The sequence below is a fragment of the Ciconia boyciana genome, chromosome 2 (genome assembly GCF_034638445.1).
Source record: "Ciconia boyciana chromosome 2, ASM3463844v1, whole genome shotgun sequence".
Lineage (NCBI taxonomy): Eukaryota > Metazoa > Chordata > Aves > Ciconiiformes > Ciconiidae > Ciconia > Ciconia boyciana.
In genome coordinates, this window is record NC_132935.1 from 128,064,851 (window position 1) to 128,083,497 (window position 18,647).

At 36.9% G+C, this 18,647-nt stretch overlaps 1 protein-coding gene across 1 annotated transcript in view; it reads right to left on the reverse strand.

The window, feature by feature from the left end:
* Window positions 1-18,647, reverse strand: part of KCNH8 (potassium voltage-gated channel subfamily H member 8) — a 200,208-nt gene that overhangs the window by 120,590 nt on the left and 60,971 nt on the right. The window contains exons 2-3 of the mRNA XM_072851445.1: window positions 15,944-16,177; window positions 170-301 (exon numbers count right to left, since the gene is read on the reverse strand). Of these exons, the coding sequence (XP_072707546.1) occupies window positions 170-301; window positions 15,944-16,177 (366 nt within the window). The remainder of the gene's footprint in view (window positions 1-169; window positions 302-15,943; window positions 16,178-18,647) is intronic.

The following is an 18,647-nucleotide window of genomic DNA, read 5'->3' on the forward strand; positions in this document are numbered from 1 at the left end:
CAAATAAGAACTTCAACAGATTGTTTATCCTTCCATGTCATATATTAATTTCTTGTTTGGAAAGCTAGGTCTCTATATTGAAAAGTGTACATAAGAGAATTCACGTAGGTGCAAATCTCAAAAAACTTAGCAATGTTGGTTCTTATCAACCAACATAATTCACACAAACCTTCCTTTTTGTCTTCTGCAGCAATCTTCACTTTTGTATCTGTTATATCCTTGAAAGAGGCCAGAAAGAGTACTACATCTCCTTTTTCATTCTTTATAGGAACAATATCCAGTAGGCACCAGAACGAAGACCCTGCAAGGATAAAGAATGAATTTAATTAAGATATCTTTTAGCAGAGAGGGGGGGGGGGGGAAGTAAACTAAATCTACAACTAACGTAATTCTAAAAAAAAAAAAAAAAAATCTTATTTAGGAGGTCAGTAGTCAGGGAATCACAGATGTTCAGCTCATGTAAATCTCTTTGCATCATTGGTTGAAGCTCAGTAATACTGCTTTCTCTAGAAGCAAGGCATTAATTTAAATGCAAAATTTATCTACAGGGATCATTAATAGAGTTTAATGAAGCTGCTTACTCCTCTGAAACCATGCTTTCCTTTGAACTCTCAACTGATGTTGCTTATTTTACTGGAATAGCTTTCACTTTGTTAACTTGACATCTGAAGCTTCCATGTTTACTATAGAATCATTCTGCCTTAATCATCTGACTTGATACTCATTAAAATCTCTTGACAGAAGACCTGATAGTCAGAGCATCATTCCACTAATTCAAAGGTATTTAAACTAATCAGACATCAAACTTAGAACAGAAATAGAATTAACTCCTTGCATCTTACAGATGGTGAGATTTATAATACCACACACAATCTGTAAAATTAATATCAGCTATCTTCTTTACTGTCTATAATGTTCACCTTGCTAAGACTTAGACAACGCTGAGTTTAGCAATATTTTTAAGTCATGTCAACCTTTCTCTGCCCACACCTGCCACATAATTATACTGCTAAAATAAATTGTTATTGTCACTGATTGCGTCACGTGTCCTGTTTGCAAGGCATGTTGTTCAATTCCAATGACATCATTCATAAGTTTGCCATTAATGCAGACCAGTCAGAACAGAAGATAATGAATGCCTAGGTGCTGGTAATGTACTGGAAGTATAACGGACATCTCAGCAAACACCCAAGATCCCAATCCCATCCATTCTGGGATAATTCAGCCCAGCGCCAGGCTTTTGTGTTTTTCAGTTTTGGGGTATCAACATTAACTACTTCCACACACCATCAGCCTTATAATATTTATAAGATATACAAGTACTGCTACAGCATTACTTTTTTAGTTTTAAATTTCTTTTTTTGGACATGTCTTTACACTTCCATAATCATGTTCCTTCCCAACATACTATTTTTGGCATTCATTTACAAACACAAGCCTACTTTCACTCATAAAAGGAAACAGAAATAGTTCCCTGGACCACTGCTGTCACAACTGACTACTGCCAAATGATCAGCTGAGCTTTGGAGGGGTCCTTAGTAAAAGCAAGAAGATTAGTCACTTCCTACTCTATTCTCTGTCTTCTGAACTCTGCAATCTTGAAAACAAACTGGACACACCAAGATCACAATTCAGCTTTCTAATTTAAATTTTCAACTGGAAGTTCCCTGACTGCCTTTTGAAGGCTGTAGGCAAGCATGGGAGGTGAAACAGCAGCTTTCCTTTTGAAGGGCCACCACAGTTGAAGGTCGTCTAGTCCTCTCCATGCTGGTCAAACTTTCCAAGAGGCAGACAGGCAGCTTTGAGAGTAACATTACTAGTTCAGTCATCAGGTAATGCTTCCACTTAAGGTGTTTAAAGAAGGGACAGGGAGAACTGGGAACAGGAGGAAAGAAGACTGGAGAAGGAGAGAAAAATCATGGGAAGGAGGAGACTGGCTTTATATTGGGTTTAAATATTCTCATTTGAGGTTGAAGACAGAGCAAGCAAAAAAGCCCTTTTAAAAGAAGGTAGAACTGATGTCAGAAGCAAGATATTTCTACTGTTCCTTTTTCCATTTTAATTTTCTGTCCTTAATTCATTTTTGTACAGACTTGACTTTTATCAAAACCTCTGGGAAAAACTGCTCAGTGCTGTTACTGTCACAAATGTTATAGAGAGCCATCACCCTATGAATCTGAAGTGATGCATTCAAAGAGAAGCAGCATTAAGCAATTTTACTTTCCTGCTTAAAAATAGAATCACAGATCTCTACAGAATATCATTATAACTCTTAAACTGGCCAAATTATTTCTTGTAAAGTTACATTCTGCCTGGCTACGTTCTAGCAGTAGTTTTAGTTGGACAAGAAGTCACTCTCAACTCCTTCTTCTAAACAACACCAATAGCCGCAGTTATTTTAAACAGATGTTGTAATCTCCTCCAGAAATAGAAACATATCTTACTCTTTTCAATTGTTTCATGTCTTTTCTACACACACACATGCAAATTGATATTTAAGGCTGCTCCTTGAAGAAAGTTGTAGACACCAGTCATGTTCAAACAAACCTAACTCAGTTATGCTAAGAAGCACACCTGGTAATATTATCTGAAATGATAGATTTATAGGTTTAGAGAAGTTATTGTAACATGGTTCATCATTAGAAATAGAGACAAATCCATTTAAAGTTTCACGTTTTAATACATTTCCTCTTTTGTATAATCAAAGTACATTTGAATTCTTTGCAGGTAAACACTGGCCATTGAAATCATTCCACATCCTGTTATCATTTAATGTCATTTGCTGTTTCTCTTCAATCATACTTTCTCTCATTATCATTCTCCTTCTCATTCTCCTCCTCCTCCTCTGTAAATATGTCTGAAAATATTTTCACTAAGCAAAGCAAATATGGATAAAAAATGGTATGCACCACTAAAGAAAACACATATCCGATACATGCACAGGCTACTTCTCTCCTGAAGAGTTCCAGGCTAGTGCCATGCATGGTGGAGCTGCCAGTCTTGGCACTGCTTATACGCTCGATCTTCAGAAGTCCTAAGTTGAGCTTGTTGGTTTGTTTTTTTGTTTTTTCCATCTTTACTCTGAAAGGAGCAAATGAATATGGAGTACACTTCAGGACTGGAGGAGATGATCCAGTTTAGGTCAAGACTAGGTCAATATGTGCTTGCACTCTGTCAAGAACAGAAGTGTGCTATCTTTCATTATTGAGGAGCATTCTTGGAAAAATATACTGATCCAATGCAATCTGTTACATAGCTTTTACTGAAAGCCAGCATCATAGAATTCTACAAGCCAAAAGAAGAACTTTCTACTCATCAGAAAAAGTACTGCCCTCTTTTGTTACAGTTCTTTTGAGTGCACTCATCTGTGAGACAGAAATTCCTTCCCTGCTTCAGATGGTGCATACAAAGGTCTTCTCTATTGTCAAGAGTCGTCTTTCAAAGAAATTTCTTTTGGAGGTTTATTTATATACAAACTCTCTTTATTGCTCCAAGCCACCACTTCTGGAGAAAGAGTCTAATCTTTCTCTTGCGTTATGAACCAAAGGTTCAAAATATATTTTAATATCCTCAAGGCTTATATAAGCACATCACAGGAAAGGAGAAAAGAGACCAAATGAAGCAGAATCTTATCACAAAGCAATTTGGCTATAGTCCACCTTTTATGTACACATAAAAAAAGAGTGTGCTTTATGGTCACTCTCTCAACAACCCTTTCTACCTTTCCTTGCTCCGACAGCTAGAAGTCTGTCCACAGACTGAAATAAAAACAAAGGTCAACAGACCAAGGAATTTAAAACGGAGATTTTATACAAGACCCTGCCATCAGAATGCCAATAGCCTTCAGAGGCAAGCGTTCCTTTCACCACAAAATAAGGCCTGCTTAAACCGAGGAACAGTTCAGACCATTAGCCCTATTGATGAGCTATGTGTACTCAATGTACAATAATACTCAATCTTTAGTCATGCCCACCCTAGACAATGCTCAATGAAATACTCAGAATGGAAATCTTTGGTGGATATTTGGGTATTGCAGTGGTATTATAATATAGAAATAGAATGGGATTATTGACAACCAGCTTATTTAATTCTTTAGTAAAATAATTAAGTTCTGCATCCATCTCCTCAAAATTTCAATTGAGCTTTTCTGCAGTAAGTATCTTTTTAACCACCCATATTCCTATGAGTTACTTAGAACTAGTGATACTGATGCAAAGCTATGTTCTCCTTTTGCTCTAGGCAGCCTGGGAGTAGTTTTGTCCAGGCAGACAAGCTTAAGTCTTCCTTTTTTTGTCATGCATCAACTGTCAGTGGTTATATCCACCTCCAGACTTTCACTTCCTCAGGACTTTGCTTGCCACACCACCCTCCAGACAGACACTGAGCCAGCTTGTATTGCCCCTTCCATCACTCAAGGGCAGGAAATAACAAATGAACAAATTTCCGTGATTCATCTCCACCTCTCTGTGGCAAGAGGAAGAGGGATTAAGATGCAGAGCTCTTTCACGAAGCTCTGCATCTGCACATAACATACAAGACTAACCAAATGGATTGTTTCATAGTCTAAGAAACCAAGTACCTGAAGAAAAAAAAGAAAGTGTAAATGTTTTGCATATTAGTCATAGTCTTGTGGCACAAAACAATCACTCTTCAAATAATAATTATCATTATATATATGCATAGGAGGGCAGAATTAGGCTGCACAAGACATCATAAATCTGGCACATTTCTTTACATTTCAGTACTTGACTTAGTGAACTAAATGTTCTTTTGGGCAGATGCAAATGAAGCCTTTTAAAAAAAAAAATTAAACACACCACCCTATTTTCAGGGATTTGTTATGTAAATGACAAAAATAAAAATATTTTCGTATAAACAACTGTAATAACTTGTCAATAAGGTTGATGCTAAATCTTCAGCATTGCAACACAATCTCGTTTACAGTTACTAATTGTTAGCAAAATAAAACTGCTGCTGGATACATGATATTGCCAGAGAAATTTTAGCCTGGTCATTTCCACTTTTCCACTGCAGAAAGTGTGGACTCCAAGACTGACAGATGAGGATGCCAAAGATTTTGCCTGGGGAAACCAAACTAGCTCTTTCATTAGCTTATCCAAAGATTCCTGGTGTCACTGATGACATTTGGTTTTGAATGTTCTGTGGTTTTGACAAGGTGTCAACATTTTGTTGAGGAGAGCAAAGTGCAAAAAAGAAAACAAAGCTTTAAAAAAAATGCAACTGAACTAAACAGAAAGAAAATGGAGCTGGAAGAAAGAGTATAGCTATAATTAGAGTACTTTCTTGTAAATATCACATATTTGACAATGATCAATTAACACAGCTAATACAAGGTTTTGCCGCTTTAAGCAAATAAGCAGCTCATTCTTCTCCATCATCTCTGCAGAAATCACATGTATGTATTAACAAAATCTATCAATTTTTTCCTTGAATTCTGCTACTGTAGATGACAGCCTGTGTGCTACATCCTAGTGACAGTCTTTGGTCTGAGGATACTGCAAGAAAACTAACAAGAACACATATGGGCTATCAGGTAACTGAGTTATATGTTCACTGATGGTTGTGTTAACACTTTCATAGGATTAGTAAAGAAGGCTCGAGAATTTGTTTATCCAGGTTCTGTATGGCCAACAGATCATGCTTATATCCTGCAAGTAACTCTCCCTACAAGTTTTAACAGTCAATGTTAATCCATTCCAAAATATCTTAAACCAGAATACAGTGGTATGCCAAGAACTTGGTAGAGGAAAGGTGATAGGTATGATACCTTAATAACAAAGTAAAAATTGCATTTCAGTATGAATAAGTATGTAAGTGTTAATCCTGTGGAGCTGATTTAGAAAATTCTATTAAAAATGTCCCTGCATCCCTCTGTATAGGCTATGGAGTACCATGTGAAATTATTCAAATCTATCTCCTCTTATCAGAGAATGTGCAAATCCCCCCTCCACGTGTTTCCACCCGCTTTTCCATGCCCCTATGCTCTGCTCCCTCTACTGCCAGGTAATTCAGTGACTCATATATCATATTGCCCAGCATGTCTAAGTTTTTCTGCCATCGCTGCCATGATGGAGAGAGGGAGAGAGGGAAAGGATGTTCTAAGAGGACACACTTTCCAGCACAGCAATCTCCTATCCTTGCCTCTCCTGCAAACTGCCAGTGTTAAGCAGAAAGAGGCTTAACTCACCACCTCAAAGTGTCCATTTATTACTGTGTGGACACAGACTGCCTCTATTATGGCAGCTCCTAGTTTGAGTGCGTGACTTTTCCAACCTTAGTGTTCTTTACATTTTTTGTATGCCACAGCTAGCATAGTCTGCAGTACACATTTTATGCAAACTAATTTATGAGCTCCAGCACATCTACATTTCAGCTTTGTTTATTCAGTTTTCCTGTCTCTCCTTTTATAACTCCACTATCTTTCCTACTTAATGAAACTCCGTTTCAAAATCCTCTAGTTACAGTTGAGTTTTCATTGAGCAAAAGCAGAGAAGCTAAGCAATGCCTGTTAAAGTCATGTGACATTAATTATCCTTATGTGTACCACTTACTTTTTGTCTGCTCTAATTTCCTTTTCCTATCTCCATCCAGATTAGAAAAGAAAACTGCATTTAAGGAGATGAATATTTCCCTGATGTAATACGTTTACCAGGATACATATATAACAATTAGCAAAATACACAGGATTATATAAAAACTCAGTTAAGTCAATGAAATGCATTCTGTTTAAATGCAAAAAGCTTCAGGGCAGATTCATAAATATTATCAGTCTGCACCTTACTTTTCTTCCACCTCCAATGATCATTACTCTGTCATGGTCATAATAGTACAAGGCATTCAGCATTTATCAGCTAACTCCTGGGAAAGTGCTAATTAGGACAGTCTATTTATAGAAATAAATATCCAATATCTATAGTTAAAGTGGAGAAAGAACCAACAAAACAAAACCAACAAAACCCAAACCAAAATACTGTTTCTTCAATATCTTCGTATGGACTGTTTCAGAAATAGTCAGGCTCAATCCTTCCCGAGCAGTCTAGTCTTTACTTTCTTCAGTTGAATTCTGCTTTTTTCATTGCTTTGAGTTGAGCAATCCCAAAATGAGCAAATTCTGCTTTCCCTTGATTACTGTATTTTTGAAGTCTATTGTTAGAACTGTATTTACAAACTATGGTCCTTATTCCTTTTGGATTTTCAGAGCTCCTAATCCAACATGTCGATGTAATCACAGCAGTAAATATGACTTCTCAGTCTACTGAGGGATGTACTTTTGTCCCTTGGAAAAAAAAGGCAAGAAATTTTCTTAAGCCAGGTTGATCTCTCATATACATGTATGTATGTATGGGTGCATATTTATTTACATATAGACACACACACATATATACAAAAAAAATGTATTTATATACACGTTTTTCATTTCTCTCAGTTTCTCACTATAAGGTACCTAATGTTTTTGATATTGTGTCTGATATTTTGACACCAGGAGGAGGTGTAGCCCACATTCATCTGAACACAACCATGTTTTCAAATGAAGTTGTTATGCTTTTAAGCTCATTATTTCATTCTCTTAAAAAGAAGCTTCAAAGATGACACAAAATTTCCTGTAAGCAAAAGCACACCAATACCAAAACAGACCACTACACTTATAAAGAAAATTTTCCACTTTTTCAGTTTCAAATAACATGTGATAACAATATTGTCCTGGATGGGATAGAGTTAATTTTCTTCCTAGTAGCTGGCATAGTGCTGTGTTTTGGATTTAATATGAGAATAATATTGATAGCACACTGATGTTTTGGCTGTTGCTAAGTGGTGTTTACACTGGTCAAGGACTTCTCAGCTTCCCATGCTCTGCCAGGGGCACAAGAAGCTGGGAGTGGGCACAGCCAGGATAGTTGACCCAAACTGGCCAAAGGGCTATTCCATACCATATGAAATCATGCTCAGTATATATTAGCTGGGGGGAGTTGGCCAGGGGATAGCAATCGCCACTCCAGGACTGGCTGGGCATGGGTCAGTGGGTGGTGAGCAGTTGTATCTCTTGCTTTTATTATTGCTGACTGGAGCTAAACCACAACAAATATAAACAAAGATATCTTTGTGCAAGATATTTTCGTGACCCTGATTCTGGTGTTTCTGGCAGTGACAGCCCCTAGAAACAGAAGGTCTGGAGTCTGCAGAATGGGAGGTCTCCCAGCGCTGGGAGAAGTGCTGGTCACAGCCTCATGCTTATTCATAAAGCTTTCAGCAGACATTACATGGAGAAAGAGGGGATTCTGCTGGTTAGTTGTCCACTTATATTGCAAATCTCCATTTTAGAAACTGATCATTTATTTTCCATTGCTTTTTCCACAAGGTTAGGTCAGAGAAGTTTTTTTCTTAATAAGAATATCAGTGCCTCTATAGTTCCTGTCTATTATTTTAGTTTTATCTGTTAATATTCATCAACAGTTTTAAGCAAGTTTGAGGATTTTCTGTTGAGCCCATGATTCAAGAACTTCAACCTGCACTTGATATGCTGCCTACTGGCACCTTTCTGGAAGGAAGGGGCTAAAGCTGGGACCTGAGAAGGAGTCGAGTTGTGGATCTGGATTGATGTCTCCATCCTGTCAGGTTTATGCTTTTTGGTTTGGGTTTTGACACACACACTGAGGAATTACATAACGCTGTAGAGAGGATTAATCTTGCAAGTTCACCACTTGAATCCATGTGAGCACATGCTGTAAACAGACTCTGAGTCTGCGTACTGAAAAGAATTATAGTAACCCCACTAGTTGGAAAGTAGTAGGTTTTAACCTTTTAATTACTTAACTGCTCTATCAAGTCAGACTGCTTTTGCAATTCCCTACCCAAATCAGTGAGAGGGTTCAATAGACAGTGCTAACATGAGCCTCCTGCCGCTCTTCCAAAAAACTATGGAGCTAATGCAAGAACTCATTGCAATTGTCAGCACAGGAGGTGGCAATTAGTCTGCACCACGATCCAGTACGTGGATTTGGGGATCATGAACAAAATAAGGAAACGTCAGCAGCAGGGAGGCAGGTAGTCATCAGGAGAAATGGTACTTTGTTCTTTCTTTAAGCAAAGAACAGCCTAACTCATGGTGAAGCATGGGGACACAAGTCAGCTTTTAGCTAAAGCCAGATTTTAAATTCATAAATATAAAAGATAGCTGATCAGCAGCCTCAGTGTGGCCATAAAATTGTGAGAAAATTTGAAGAGAAGAGTGACTGGCCTGATGTAATAAAAAACATCCCCCTGCAAAATAAATACCTACATCTCTTCCTAAAAATGGATGTGTAAAAAGTAGCATAACGAAATATATCTTAAAAAAAATTTAAAAGTGCATACAGCATTACTAACAGCCATTCGTAATAAGTGCAGCTGGAAGCCCAGGGTGCCTGTGTGGAAACACTAATCTGTAAGCATCTGTAAGCAATGAAGGGCCCATCATTTTGTAACAATGCAGTAAGCAGCCGGAAATACAGATTTATTTACTTATCAATGTGCTTCTAAGAGAACAAATTTTCTCTCAGTGAATTATGCTTTTAATAAATCATGTTGCTATTGAAAGCAGCTATTAGCCAATGTCACCACGAGTGCTATCAGAACAAAGTATCAGTGCTGCCATTTAGTAAGCAGCAGTCTTGTTGAAGTCTCATTAAATTACAGCAAAAAATCTCAGATGTTTTAGATCACATTGCACACAGGGGATTTTACTGCCTTTTTTTTCCTTCTAACTGAAGTTCATCCCCTCATTTTGTGTCCTCGCAGGCTTTGTCTGATCGCTTCACCCAAGACTCTGCAGAGTTTTAAACCAGGGCTCTCCAGAGGAGCAGAAATCTGCCATCTTCCTCTTCTGCTGCAGAAGCTGGGACTGTCTCTAAAACATCTACACACTTCAAGGCTACACATTACCTTTCATCAGAGGCCATGGGTCAATCAAATGAAGTCTTTGGAGAGAAAAGGAGCCAAAAAATTCCCTCTTCCATGAAACAGAGGAAAATAAGGACATGCCTTCTGTCTACATCCACAACTATACTGCTTTTTAAGAGAAAGACTTCCCCAAGATCAGTAAAACTTCCTAATGCCTACTGAGCTGTATGGGGGAATGAAAGAAAAGAAAAAAAAGGGAAAAAGGGAAAAAGGGAAAAAGGGAAAAAGGGAAAAAGGGAAAAAGGGAAAAAGGGAAAAAGGGAAGAAGGAAGAAGGAAGAAGGAAGAAGGAAGAAGGAAGAAGGAAGAAGGAAGAAGGAAGAAGGAAGAAGGAAGAAGGAAGAAGGAAGAGGATGTTTTTATAACGATACAAATTATTGTTTATGGCTCATGTAATTGCAATTACATATTATCATCAGATTAATTTTTCAGTGTTGCTTGCTCCTTTTATTCCCCTCCTCCTGTATTTTGTACTGTAATTTAGATAATGTGAACAAACCAACCACAAAAGCTTTTTAGCTTTCTTATTTTTAGGCCATGTTTTTAAGGCAGAGCAGCAGCGAGGTCATGTTGCTATGAACTATCCTGCCAAGCAACTTGTCAAGGGACTTCCTCTACATTAGTTCGTAGACGTCACTAGAAAATCAATGTCTCTGTATGGAATTTTTTTTTAATTAGAAAATTCTAATAAATGCCTCTTCTCTAACTGCTGGTCTTAACATTTCCCAAAGACGTGGATTTCAGGAGAATGCTAAAGCAGGGAGTCAGTTCGTATTAAAAAGGTATCATACAACTCCCATGTTTCAAAATGATACAGGATATTATCAGACAGCCATTAAAAGTAGATTTTTTAACTTCTTGTTGGAAAAAAGGGATACTATTTCTGCAACAAGCAAAGTACTTTTTGTAGAGAAGAAAAGCTTTAAGAAAACCTACTTTTCTTTCATTTTAAAGGAAAGTAATTTTCCTTAAATTTCTTTATAATTAATTTAATCTTATTTAAAATTATAGAAAAGTTAGCTCATCATCTAAAAAAAGCTTTCTTTGTTTGCTTAATGCAGGTCATGTATTAACTGCAAATAATGTAATAGAGCCTTTGTTATCCTGTAGCCACATGATTCAACTGCAACCATAGCAAAGGCTATAGATGATGTCTCATAGCTTGAGCCTTATTTCATTTGCCTGTGGCTGTCATTGCTGCTTATGTGAGAACACTGTTACACCTAGACTTCGAATGTCCTTTTGCCTGATTGTGTCCAGTAACTCAGTAAGAGGCTCTGACTTGCACTTTTTGTGCACTCATATTCTGCTCATTTGAAAGAATACCTTGGTCGTGACCTTCCAGATAAGGATACAGACTTATTAAAACACATATTCTCCTACACTGATGAGAAGAGCCAAAATACCTTGATTTAATCATACTGACTCTTAAAATTAAAAAATTAAGAAAATAACTATATCATGCCTTCCTGACCTTACAAGTTACTTACCAAATCTTTAGGGGCCAAGAACTACAAGGCACATGCCTAAGACATACCTCATAAAGTGTTTAAATTAGTTTACATGTAGAAGATGACAAAGTGTCCCTTGAGTCTCCATGGTCTATCACAGATGAAGCAAACTCTGCTTGCAGCCAAGTCCTAAGGCAAGTTGTAATGGTGGTTCCAGCGACTCCCACTTGCTCCAGTCCTCTTACAGCAGGGAATTTTAATTGCCCAAATTTTTAATTGCCTGTGCAAACAGCCCTGTTGCTGGGGTGCACAGATGCAACGGACACCACAGTGAAGCCTTTCAAACGTCCATAAGTCAGAAGTGGCCATTGCTGATTACATAGTGTTTCACACAAGTTACACATACACAGAAAGAGGCCAATTTCCTTTCAATGAAGGAAGATTGTAGGACTACTGCAGGTCTTAAGAGGGTGTGTGTAAGAACAGACCTCTTTTTAAATACTACAAACTGATTTTTGAGACACAGGAAACGAGTCTGATGGGGTCATGAGGGAACAAGGTATGACCTTCTCAGTAGCTGAAGATGGAGAGCTTAGACTGGACCAAGTCAATGATTATAGGGCTTATTGTACCATCCTCTTACACTGTAACAGAAAAGGAAAAAATCCACACTGCTGCTTATTTGTACTTCAGTTTGGGTGATTGTGAAGACCTCATTTAACTACATGTACTTGCTATTGATAAATTTCTGCAGTGGTCTGGCAGGGAGAAAAAGAAGGATTTGTCTAAGCGTAGTTCCTCAGCATAGTGTCCATCTGCTTTTAGATTACTCCAAAAAAGAGACCCAGGGAGTGAGTTCTTTTCTCACAACTCATTTGAATTCAAAAAGGTTACTTTGCATTTCCATTATCATAATTGACAACTTAATTTGTTGCAGATGTTTTGAAGAAAGTGTAGAAATTGTAAGAGAAAAAAAAAACATTTAAAAAATTAGCTCCTAAGATATATAATTTTAAAACTTTCTGAGGAAAGCAACAGTCATAAAATTCCTTGTCTTTTAATAGTTTCCTTTTCTATTTGTCTTCAAAAAACCAGTATAGCTCTGATGAATAAAAAGTTAGAAACTGACTAAGGAACCAAAAGAAATACTGAAACTATGATGAAAAGTGTATTTTGAGTGGGATTTTCAAAAGACATCTCTCTGAAGCTGCTGTTGCTGCTGCCACAGTTCTAATACTGCTCTGTGCTAACATGGCAGAAAATATCCTGGATGAGAAGGTACAGCCAGTTTATCCTATTCTGAGGATTTGTTAAAATGCCAAAGGAGAACACACATAGAGAAAAGTTCCTATCCACTTCTAGTCATTCCAGGAGGATTGTTTTCTAGTTTGGTCAGAGTACAACTGATGAAGATCATCCTTCTGTTAAGATCCAAACCCAAATGACAAAGACAATGAAATCCTGAATTTCATCCCACAGACAGGTAATTCATCTTACTCAGTTCCCTACCCAACTCCTTGCACACCACTCTTGCTTGCTGCAGTGTCAGCTCTGAGCAGTCTGGAACTTCCATGAAATTGCAGGTGGGTTGCTGGAGTTCCTTTGGTTATAACAATCATTCCCTTAACTAACACTTACTGAGCAGAATTGCTATGTCAATTCTTAAATGATGGTTAAGTAACTGTGAAAGGCCCTATATACAAGCTTACTAAATTCAGATCAAAACTAGTAAGAACTTTAAGTCCCAGGCTTGAATCACTACTTATTTAGAATGAACAATCTAATGTAATGATAAAAACTAAATTAGTTTTAAACTAAGTTTAAATCAAATTCAAAATATCAAAAAATGTGGCAATTAGGAAATCAATCCATATTCAGTTTTGGAAGCTTGAATTTCTTTCCCAAAAGATGAGACAGACATGGAAAGAAAAAAAAGATTAATTACAAATTTCTAGTTTCTACATTTTAGATCAAATCCAGAAGAAGAAATCGAGAATAAGTTATTGTGTTCATACATCCATTTCCCTCATAGTCATTTCTTATCATAATGTTGTACTCATTACTAAGCTTTTAAGAAGTATGCTGAGGGACATTTCAGTCTATTCTGTGAGCTCAGAATGATCCCTGAAGCTGAACTTCTATCTCTGAAGTTATCCCTGAAAGTGTTCATTTGGTCTTGTAGCTAGGCCTACAGAGCAAGGCTGTACCTCTGAATAGTGGACTAAAGCCAGATATCTAGTTTCACTCTGACACCCTAAAGTCCTAACAGGACACTGAAATGTAACCCTATGACAACTAGACATTGCTAGTTACTTGTCTCCCACTGACCTATGGTTCCTGGCATTACACTGGGCACTAACCCAACTGACAATTATTTTCAATATCGGGTAAGCCTGAACATATCCATACAGTCATTTGGGGGCCATTATTCCCAAAGTTCTTATGTCTTAAAATATTTTTAAAACATTGTTCTGCAACAAAGACTTTTTTTTCCTTTTTTTTCTGCCAATGTTGAATAAGCCTAACTGCTTCAGAAGTTCAAATTTTCTTTGAAAAAAACCCCAAACCCAAAACATTTAGCTAAAATGGATGATTTACCAAATTTGGTGTCTGCACTTTGCAGCTCTGTTGAAAAAACAAGATTATTTTTTAAGATAAATTTTGCTTTTTTTCAAGAGCAGTCTCATGTTATTTTAATACCTATTAATTTCTGTTTCCCAGAGGTACAGAAATATATGAAAATGAAAAATATAATAGGCAGTCTGGGAAATTTATTCATACTCAGAAAATGTCTTGGAATGGCTTCCAGTCAAATTATACACATGGATGCAAGTAGGATAGATTGTGGGAATTCTTTTATCCTAAACAGTTTCTCTTTACCTGTTTATCTGTGGTTCAGCTACTTCACTGATAAGCAAATTGACCTGCAATCTCTTTCTGCCTGCATTAATAATATCTATTATAGGCTTGAAGCACTCCTTCATAGTGCAAAGGACTCACAATTTATCATTCAGGACCAAGACAGTGAAATGAATATGTTAGCTTTACTTCTTTCATTTACATACATTGAAATCTCTTCTCACCGTGCCCACTCATCACTATACAATACTGGAGAAAAGTAGCTCTTATCCTTCCAGATTAAGATCATTTTTTCCCTATATACAGACATGATTTACAAATTTGAAACTACTTTATTTGAATAACCTTCCTGAAACATGTGTTCAAGGAACTATGGGAGTCTCTTCCAAATGCTAAAACCCAACAACAATAAACAACGAACACCCCCCCCCCCCCCGCAAGCCTCCCCAAAAAGACAAGAGGAGGAAGCATTTAGCAGCATCTTCAGAGTAACTTCAAAATTTCATGCTGTGAAAAATAGCAGTCATAAACACAAGCCAACTAAGCAACATTTCTCTTTTTTGTATGTCAGGGAAAGTGCAGCTGCCTTCTCCTAACACTCTAAATCACTGACTATCTTCTTGTCAATATGTAGTTATTACTTTTAGAAAATAACTTTTAAATGTATTTAATATAATAGTAATAATATTTGAGGGGAGAATGTTTCATTAGTAAAGACGTAAGTAGGATCTATGGGGAAAACACAGGGCCTAAACATATGCCTAGAAATTCTAGCCATATAATAAACCAGAAGGTGAGACTCAACAGGCACCCATGGATCCATTGAGCCCATGAATCATTAAGCACATGTGAAGGCTCCTATAGCACTGAGGTGGTTGCAATCCTGTCAGTATCACACTTAGTGTCACCTATTTGAAGATCACATGAATGATGACAGCATAAACGCTTACAGAATAGGTATACTGAAGCAGCCTGATATAAATGAAACAAGCTGGTAAGTGTGCATCATGGTGTGCTTTCTTCCATGGCTCACTCATCTTGACTATGAAATTATGCTTATAAATGCTCTACCATAGGAGTGAAAGCTTTGGTGGTGCAACTTGAGATTTACTGAAGACAATGGAGTTGCTTAATGCTTGGAAATTTTTTAATGTGACAATACATACTTAAGTATAAATTTTACTTAGAATACTGACCCACTTTTTGAAAATAATTATTATTGTATTTATATATAGAGGCTGTGGAGAATGAGTCACTTGGATCATTCAAAGTTCTGAGCATTTTATGATGGGACTGAAAATTTCACGTAGCCGCTGTCTACCTTATGGTGAGTATTAATTTTTTAATTACAATTACAAGTTTCAACAATAAGGGGTAAGAACTTCAATATAAGAAAAAGTAGAAAACGCAGTGTCATACTGAGTGCAGATAACACAGTGTCTCACAGTGCAGTTTAGGACCCTGACTTTCTTCTACGCAGCTTTGTAACTTGTCATATACTTATATAAAATCAGTAACACTAATATAAACATAGTCTCAATGTGTACCCAGCTGTCTTTATTCAAATCTATTCTTGTACGTCTGATCATAGACATACAAAATCATTACATAGAAATGCACACTGTATATCATATGCATTAACATTAAGTTTCATTCTTTGGGACTAACAAAACTTACCATTCTTCTTATAGAACATGATTTCTCCTTTGAATTCTACCTTTTCCTCCAACGATTTCTCAATTTGAAGAATCATCTGCTCATTTGTCTCAGCACCAAGTAAAAATTTACAGCTGCAGCTCTTCTGCATGACTTCAGTTCGTGCAAAACCAGCAAGCTCACAGAAGCCATCTGAGCAGTAAACAATAGGGAATCCCTTAGCCACCTGAGCATTTGCAAGGATGAAGTTACTATCTGCAGAAGAACAAAAAAGTAAAACATGAATTACAGTCTGAATTCGACAACATTTGACATAATACTTCCTTTAGCTTCATAGGAAGGAACAACTGGACATACATTTAAAAGCAAAGTTCCAACTGCCTGCAAATAAGAATGCAACTTCTGGTTTTAGACCATTAGTCTGAAATGGAATCAAGTCTAACAGTCCACAGAGCACCTTCATACGATGGTTCCTCATGGCTACGTACAGCTTGCCTCATTGCATCCTCAAGCAATAAGTTACGATAACTGCCTCTGAGATGGATGTTAGCACATTAAAACAACCACTTGACCAAAGACTGGTGATAAACATGGAGGCTTCGGAGAAATTTCAAAGGTGCTATGTTATGCTGCCACTCAGACTACTCTGCAGTCTGAACAGACACAGCTATATCTTAAAAAAAGCTAATCTCTCTGTGCTCTCAATAAGCTAAAGTTGATCTTTATCAACACTCAAACTAATTTCTTTTATATAATTTTGCAGGGGAATCCTTAAAAGTAGAGTTATGGGACATTCCGGGGCTATGTGAAATTGTTTATCCTTTGTTTTCTCTTTTTTTTTGTGAGGGAAAAAGATTTCACCCAAAAGCACTGTCAGCTGTCTTCCAGAGCCCCACCATACTTCTCCCATATGAAACAGGCACATCAAAGATTTACCATCCTGTTACACCTTAACACACTTTATAATTTTTCAGTGTGTGTAAAATGCAGCTATCATGTATGATAAATTCAAGAATAGTATATTGACATGGACATCAATCAACAAAAAGTGATGTTCTAATTTGAGTTCAAATCTTTGGAAAATCTTGCAGCCTGATAGCTCATTTCTATCCCTTGCTGAAGTGTCTTTGAAGGTTTTGTTCCTTAGACTCATCTTCAGCTTATGTCAACAGCTCTAGCACTCTGCAGTCCTTTTAAATTAGCATAGAGACCCTTTCCAGATAATATATAAAGTTCTCATACAGTTTTTTTGCCTGTGTTTCCTTATCTTGAAGTGTGGGGGGGGGGGAAATAAAGTTTTATGGGAAGAATCTGTCTATAGTTCACTTCGAGGGAGGAAAGACTATTTTTTGCCTATTGCTTATTAAGGAATGTTTACCTTACAGCTTGCTGGTGGGAGCTTAGGTGCAGTCTAGTCCCAAGACAGATACCTCTAATTTTTCAGAATTATGTGCATGTGGATTCATGTGTATGTATTAAGGGAAAATACTATTAACTAACCCAGAATCCCTTGATAAGTATTCATAAATGTAAAGAGAAAAGATGAACCATTTTAATGGAAAACTCAGGTTGATATGCCTAATCCCCATACAGGGATATATTATTTATGAATGGGGAAGGGAGGGACAGAATTCATAAAATAAAATAGAGGAAAAATAGGTCTGTTTCAGCCTTAACTGTCACAAGAGTTCTATCCATGAAATTCCAACTTCAGCTACTTTACTTTTTATTTACCCAAGGGATAAAATACTACGACTGGTACTGCTAAGATTCAAGTATTTTAAAGACAATGCTGAGGTTAATTAAATGATCAATTTGCTCTTAAGACTTTGCTTCAGTTACTCACCTTTTGCTTAAATCTAGTTAAAGTCTTTCAATAAATGATGGTTATATTAAACCAGACTTTTCTCATTTACCAAATAATGTGATTTAAAAATGCATTCTGGTTCAGTGCAGTGCTTGACTTAGCCTGTCATTTCTGTTTGCCTAACTAGGGAATAAGTATCATTACCATTCATGCACTAACATGCTGCTCCCCCGTCAACACGAAACTAAATCCCTGCAGTGCCAAAAGAATTAAAATCGTATGCTTGCACTGCAGTTTAATGACGGTGTTACAGTGTAAGACCTGCAGATCATACATCCCAAATGCATCTATAGCTATCAAATTAATTTACTCCTGGGTTTCTTATTATTTAAGATATAATTATGTGATGAAAAGACTTGTTTTTTTCACAGAATTTTTTCACATGCATTTTTTCACATGCAATTCTACTTGTTGTGAATTGCATGAAGCAGAATGTGGAACACCAAAAGGACTGAAAGGGTAGGGAGGATGCTCTCAGAGTGCAGGAGTGTTTGAATATCATTATGAACAGGAATACACTGGAGCTTGCCAAGCATATAATGATTTTATGAAAAATTTAAGATAGCCAAACTCTGCTGTCATTTACATCAAAACAAAACCAGAATACTTTTGGTTACTTTAACATTCATAGCAGAAAACAATTTACTTCTAAAAGCCCAGTCCAGTGCCAGCTAGAATAAGAGGCAATCTTTCTGTTAACAACAGTGGATGTCTGATAAGGCTTGTAAGCCTAATTTTGCTGAACTTTTTGAGTACAACAGCAGAGCATCAGCTTCAGGAAAATACAATCAGAATTATATTTTCTGTTTTTCTTGAACTTGAAGTTAAAATCAAATGATGAAAGATGCATTTGTAATC